Source organism: Poromitra crassiceps (genome assembly GCF_964638095.1).
Source record: "Poromitra crassiceps genome assembly, chromosome: 5".
NCBI lineage: Eukaryota > Metazoa > Chordata > Actinopteri > Beryciformes > Melamphaidae > Poromitra > Poromitra crassiceps.
In genome coordinates this window covers 29,023,232-29,030,480 of record NC_139642.1, presented here as the reverse complement: position 1 = coordinate 29,030,480, position 7,249 = coordinate 29,023,232, and the positions used below count along the sequence as shown (strand labels likewise).

General features: G+C 41.0%; 1 protein-coding gene across 1 annotated transcript; it reads left to right on the top strand.

The window, feature by feature from the left end:
• The first annotated feature begins 2,188 nt into the window (after nt 1–2,188).
• foxl2a (forkhead box L2a) lies at nt 2,189–4,080 on the top strand. Its single transcript, XM_083637789.1, has one exon. It carries the CDS (start codon nt 2,383–2,385, stop codon nt 3,298–3,300), a length of 918 nt encoding a protein of 305 aa, XP_083493915.1. The 5' UTR covers nt 2,189–2,382; the 3' UTR covers nt 3,301–4,080.
• Nucleotides 4,081–7,249: the final 3,169 nt, after the last annotated feature.

Sequence of the window (7,249 nt, the reverse complement as noted above, 5' to 3'; positions counted from 1 at the left end):
GAGATTGTGTGGCATGTTGACCTAAATTGAACAGTTTTATTGCATAATAAGTGCAACGTGCACTTAACGAGACTTTGCGTGCTCCAACTTGTACAGTTTGGTGCTTTTTTGAATGTTTTTATTTAGTTATTGCTATTTTCCCTATAGACCTGTGCAGAACTATTTAAACTAAATGGCTATAAGACCCTGGAATGGGTGTTGAAGCATATAAAGCTATTTTGACTTGACTAGATTAATAGACCCAAAATGCTATTTTAAATGGCCTCGATAGTTTGTAGTGAGTGATTCCTCTCATTCTATTTTTGTTTCAGTGCAGCTCTTCGCCATTCTGTCCTCCAGGACCCAGAGAAGAAGAGCAGACCACAGACTTTCTCTGGAACAATAAAAGACTAAACAACTCCCGAAATCATGACACACTGTGAGTCGGGTAGAACAAAGGGGTCTATTTTGTGGTTTTTCTTTTATTTTCACTAACTTACAAACCACCCCACCACATTTATGTTGTATTGTGTATAATGTAAATGAATAGTAAATACCTTTATTCAAAGCCAAAATAAAACCATTATCTTGTAGGCTTATACTATTTTAAATGAATTTTTTATACAACTTATTTTTTTATATAAAAAAGTAAAGTCTAGAAAATCAGATTTCCAGTTGACTTTGATCACGATATTTTCATACCAGTGTATACTATACTATACTATACTATACTATACTATACTATACTATACTATAATACACTGTATAGTGTGACTATAGGCTTGGCGTATTTGTCGTGCCATAAGCTATGTTAAAAGGGATTAATAGCCTATATAGCCTACATTATTATTGGGGCTTTTTTGCCTACATTTTTCATTAATTTGATAGTATGGTTTTGTTGTAGGCCTTTTTTTTATCTGCATTAGCCTATAACTACATTATTTCAGATTTTGTAGTTCAGTTTTCATTAGGAAATTGCCAACTGTCATTGATAGCTCCATGCGTAATTCAACATTTTGAATGGAGTGATATAAGCTAGCTTTCATCCAACAAAATAATTGCAGTGCCATAATTAATATGTCTTAGGCATGTGTTGTTGAGATTATCGGTAAATGTTCTCCGTCCTAAACATATGAAAAAGACATTGAAACAAGAAATAACATTGCGTTTTAACGCTTGCAACTGCCCGCTGTGAGTGTGCGGTAATTGCACGTTGAGAGATGCTTGGCTCTCTTCGTGGTTCAGCTGTTGCGCTGCGGCCAGGCTGCAGACTGGGCCGGGCTGGGTGATGACACACATGCCCATGCTGCTCCACCTGCACGGGCTCCCAGAGCACGGAAATACTCCCCGAGAAAGCCGCATGGGTGGCCAGGGAAATGTATACCACATACACCTCCCTCGCAATGTGAGCTAATTAGACGGCACTATCAATCCAGAATTTCTTGGAGCCGTGGACATGCGGTCGTTTCCAAATGAGTCCTGGGCAAGTATCGGTCTGAGGTGAGGCTAATAGCCTCTAATATAGAAGCATTTGGCGGAGCTTAGTCAAATGAGGGGATAATGTTTGTTGAAACATACAGCCTAGAAAATATAGCCAAATTGTGTTATTCCAAAACGTGATATTGGGAATCAATTGAGTAAATAGCCTACATTTAACATGCCTCCAAAATATTCCTATTTGGTGCAAAAATCTAAAAATCTTTCTTTCTTTCTTTCTTTCTTTCTTTCTTTCTTTCTTTCTTTCTTTCTTTCTTTCTCTAAATTCCCCAAATGGTTTATAACAGAGGAAAACTGCTCAATGCAACAGCATGCAATATAGCTTTATGATATTGGAATGGCATATTAATGCAATTTTTGACAGCTGTACTATACATTATTATCATTTTAAAGCCTTCTCATATTTGAATGCAAGTAGCCGTTATGTTGTTAAAATGCTCTTCAGTGTTTTGTTTTGTAACCGAGTATTTATTTCAACATGTTAAGAGGAAGGTGATTATTTTTCCTTGACTGTAACAGACGGAGGCGGAACTCAAATGCGCACAAATCACAACGCTCTACGTCGCTCCATGGAGAGCGGTCGCAAAGGCAGCCTGTCTGAAAGTGTCTGTGCACATGAAAAAAGAGGAAAGGGATGGGCTTAGAGCACAAACCACAACCTGGTTGCGCCTCCATCAGAAACCAGTTTAGAAAAATCTATGTTGCAGGGAGTGTAAGGTCTATCTGCTGCCTACTTTGCCACAAAATAAAGATTTCTCTGTGCGCAAATTGGAAGACTTTTGCATTCAACCCGAGGTCCATTTCGAGGTTCCACGGCTCATATTTCGCTCGTCGACTCTACAAGTGCCGTTAGAAGTTTTGTTTTTCAACGTTTCTACTGGAGTTGTTTTTGTTTTGGTGTGCGCAATGATGGCCACTTACCAAAACCCGGAGGATGACGCAATGGCATTGATGGTCCACGACACCAACACGGCCAAAGAGAAAGAGCGGCCCAAAGAAGAGCCGGTCCAGGACAAAATCTCCGAGAAGACGGATCCGTCGCAGAAACCCCCGTACTCCTACGTCGCTCTCATCGCCATGGCCATTCGGGAGAGCACGGAAAAGCGCCTCACTCTGTCCGGTATTTACCAGTACATCATCAGCAAGTTCCCCTTCTACGAGAAAAACAAAAAAGGTTGGCAGAACAGCATCAGACACAACCTGAGTCTCAACGAGTGCTTCATTAAGGTGCCTCGGGAGGGCGGCGGGGAGAGGAAAGGGAATTACTGGACCCTCGACCCGGCCTGTGAGGACATGTTCGAGAAGGGGAACTACAGGAGACGCCGCAGGATGAAGCGACCGTTCAGACCTCCACCGACCCACTTCCAGCCGGGGAAGTCCCTGTTCGGGGGCGACGGCTATGGCTACCTGTCCCCACCCAAGTACCTGCAGTCCAGCTTCATGAACAACTCGTGGTCGCTGGGCCAGCCGCCCACTCCCATGTCCTACACGTCCTGTCAGATGGCCAGCGGCAACGTCAGCCCGGTGAACGTGAAAGGGCTGTCTGCGCCCTCGTCCTACAACCCGTACTCCCGGGTGCAGAGCATGGCGCTCCCCAGCATGGTGAACTCTTACAACGGCATGAGCCACCACCACCACCCCGCGCACCACCATCCCCAGCAGCTGAGCCCGGCCACGGCGGCGCCTCCCCCGGTCTCCTCCAGTAATGGAGCGGGCCTGCAGTTCGCCTGCTCCCGCCAGCCCCCAGAGCTCTCCATGATGCACTGCTCTTACTGGGACCATGAGACCAAACACTCGGCGTTACACACGAGGATTGATATTTAGAGTTTGCCAAATGGGTCTCTATGAAACAAGGACTCTTGAATGAGAGTGCGAGTCTATTCCTGTGATTTCAAAACAGAACCAAGAGTATTTTTTGGAGAGACTATTCTGACGAGCTCGTTGGGTCCAATTAAAGTCCTTAAAAGCCAGTGGGAGATATACACGCGTGTTGATGCTGATATAATTTTCAAAAATAAACTGGAAATTGGATGTAAAGCGGCCACAGGGACACATAAGGAGCACAATCGGGAGCCATTTCGTGCGCCTGTGTTTTTCACTTGGACTGAGGGCCGTGCCATGTTATTGTAGTCAAATTTGTGTTTATGAGACACTTTCCCTTTTCACGGGGATAGATATTACTGAAGCATTTCCAGTTTTGTGCTATTGGTGGTATGCGTAATGAGTGATCTCAACTTTACGCACGACTTGTCATTATTACTGCCAATTGAAACGTGACAACAAATTGCCCTAATCAAGTAAACACTCGAACATGTAATTAAATGAGAGCTTTTAGACCTTCTTAGTAACTTCCACTGAGCTTGGTCGGGTGAAACTTTGGCTCTTGTTATGGTTTTGAAACCACACACCTCACAGTGAAGTGAAGAAAGATCCATCAGATTTCCAAATTTGAACTTGAGGGCGATATGTCTTTTTCTTGACCCCACAGTATGCAATATGACATCAGCCAGTCCCAGATTTTGTTTATCTTTCTGTTTTTTTTAAGTAGCCTAATTATATTGTCTCATTCACGTTGGGACCATGTTTAATTTTAATTAGCACTTTTCCCACTTTTTCTAGGTTTGTCAATTTCTTAATAAACTTGTATTTCCTAAAGTAATACAGTGGTCATGAAGTAATTTGTTTTATGCTTTAGGCTGTGTTAACCACTGTTGCCAAGCTTCTTAAGCAATCAATAAACAGCATTACACTGCAAAAAACAAAAGCATCAAAAACTATATTGCATATTGTCAACAGTTGTAGAGAAATATCCATGATACGATCATCTCAAGTAAACCTGCCATATTTTAGGTGTATTCGCTCAGCACACATTGATTCCAGTTTGTTGGTAATAATGCGTAAAACGTCTCCATGAGGCTATCAATCAAACTCCTCTTGGAAAATGTCAATAGGCTATATCTTTTATTTATGTACTCACTGAACACCAATATGACCATCAATTGTTGTTCCATATTGCTGTATTTCGTTTTTGAAAGAAATTGGCATCTAAAATGTAACGGGTAATTTAGGCTATGTCATTTGGGCCTGCAGGGGCTAATGGAGCCAGGCGATGCCCGTGGCATTATATATTCTGTTGTAGTTAAAATGATATCCACAATTATTGAACAACGGGAAAGTGGCCTTGAGCCATGCACTGATTTCTTAATGTTCCCCTAATAAGTGTCCCTCACTGTTTATTCGGCTTTCAGTTCACAATGCCTATAAAATGGCGTTGCTTGAGACGATGAACGTCTTCGAGGGTTTTTGGTATAGGACTAACCCGAGGGGGATTCCTTACAAACACAGATGCTGGTCAAATGAAAGGTCGCCATGACAGACCGTCGATTTAATCATTATCCATATCACTGTTGTCAGGTGAAAACCTTGTATCTTCAAACTGTAAACCTTTTGAAAACAGACCCGTTTTTCGCTTGACCACCGTGCATTGGATTTGAAAAGGTTTGTTCTTATATATCTGATTAACCAAATGCAAATATACATTTTTATAGCCAATCCTCTAGTAGTAATAATAATGATAATATTGACGGGAAAACAGAACTAGCCCATACAATAATAATACTAATATACAATAATAATATACAATAATAATATTAATAAAAGTTATGATTATGATGATTATTATTATTATATTATAAGCTATTATGGGCTGTTTTCCCGTCAATACGTTTTTTGCATGTCACAAAATGTTTGCATAGGGTTCAATTGAGAGATGAATCATTACATCATCATCATCATCATCATCATCATCATCATCATTATTACAACAGACACATCCATTAAGGCAATACAGAATAATCACAATAGCCTATCAGCCCCAACAATATCGAAGCAATTAGGAAATGGGCCAACAAAGCCAGGAAGTGTCATAAAAATGAAAAATATGAAGAATATCTATGGCCTATACTGTACAGGCACGATGATGCGACTTCCCACCTAAATTATTGTCTCCTGCAATAATGGTCCTGCATATCTGCAGAATCCCCATCTCTGAAGTGATCTTGTTTCAGACAGGCAGCTTCTGGGACTGTTGATGCACATGGTCCCGTGCACGGGGCCCCAGAGGACGGCTCTTGACAACAGAGACATGTTGACGAGTGAAACGCGTTAATACGACCTTTCTCAAACCTCTTCCTCCCATTATCACTTTCAAAAGGCAGGGACGGGACAGAGTCTGGACTGTGTCTTCTAATTCTGTTTTGATTGCACATCTCAGATACCGCATGCAGATTTGATCATGACTTCAAGCAAATGCAAATCTATATTACTTATTCACATTTTATATTGTAAATTAGCCAGTGACAACATCAAGTTTTGCACAGATGTTCATGCTGAAGGCTGTAGTCCAGTCTCTCCCCACACGAGTTTTAGACCGCCGTGAAGTGGAACCACATTCACCTTGACCTCGACAGCGACTGTCACAGAGACATCAGCCTGTCATCTATCACTGCCTCATCTCAACTTTTCTTTCTCACTCTCTCTCTCACACACACACACACACACACACACACACACACACACACACACACACACACACACACACACACACACACACACACACACACACACACACACACACACAAAATGATAATACAAAAACTAACAAACTTAAGGATCCTGCAGTCATGAGTCGAGTGGGTTTCACGGGTTGTTACTGGCTACTTTTAATTGTTCATTTTTATAGCTTGCATATTCAAATTTTAAACGCACCACTGGATGAAGAAGGAAACAGACGTGCAATGGGAACGAACATTAATTTGGTGGATAAAGTAGCAGAGGCGTTCAATTCAACGCTGACATTGTGGTAAAAAACGAAGAAGAATAGTTTGTTTTGTTAAGCCAACACTAGCGCAATCAAGGGATTCGCCTTATCGACCTACAAACATTGATATTACGGGCTATTATTATGTCCCGGGCTAACTAAAATTAAAACATTAATAATGTAATCCAAAAAAAGTTATACAAATATTGGCAAAAAATACAAACTATCTCTATGCTCATGCTCATTTAGACATATGGAAACTTAAGCATGCATGTTGTTTACAAAATAATATAGCCCTTCATGGCTGTTCTTTTTGTTAATGAGGAGCGTATTAATTATTATTTATTTATTTTGGTTTAGTGCGCAAGTGCGCATCTCCTTTATTTGCCGTTAATGGTGCAGGCCATGCGTCTTCCGTGTCATTAATTCAATGCGATATTAATATGATGATGATGACTTTCAATGGGAGCACTTCTATAATGTTTATACATTCATATAGCCGTATGGGTCGTGAAGGATTGTGAGATGGGAGACATTTACGCATATAGCCAACATAACAATATGACTCTCAAGCAATTTCGCCTTCTAAACCTAGACATGGAAATTAGAAAATAAATCTAAATGAAGTCTATACTATTTATTTTTATTTTATTTTTTATTTTATTTTTTTAAATGGGGGGGGGGGAGCATTTCCTTCATTTTAGCACTTTGATACTGCAGCTCAGTCGGGACACTGATGTTTCGCCTATAAATTTAATGAAGATAACTGCATTAATGACCTATACAGGCCCAAGTGCAGCAGCGGCCACATGACCCATCTCCATCCTCCTGACCTGCAGAGGGCGAAGCGAGCATGCTGAAAGCTGTGTATATTTTTCTGCTTCCTTGCATTAATGTTTTGTAAACAGTGAAGAGATAAGGGCGCGTTTGAAAGGCAAGTATTCTAAACACACT

Bases quoted from the DNA above. Each gene is read 5' to 3' on its own strand.
- foxl2a (XM_083637789.1), top strand. From the start codon at position 2,383: ATGATGGCCACTTACCAAAACCCGGAGGATGACGCAATGGCATTGATG.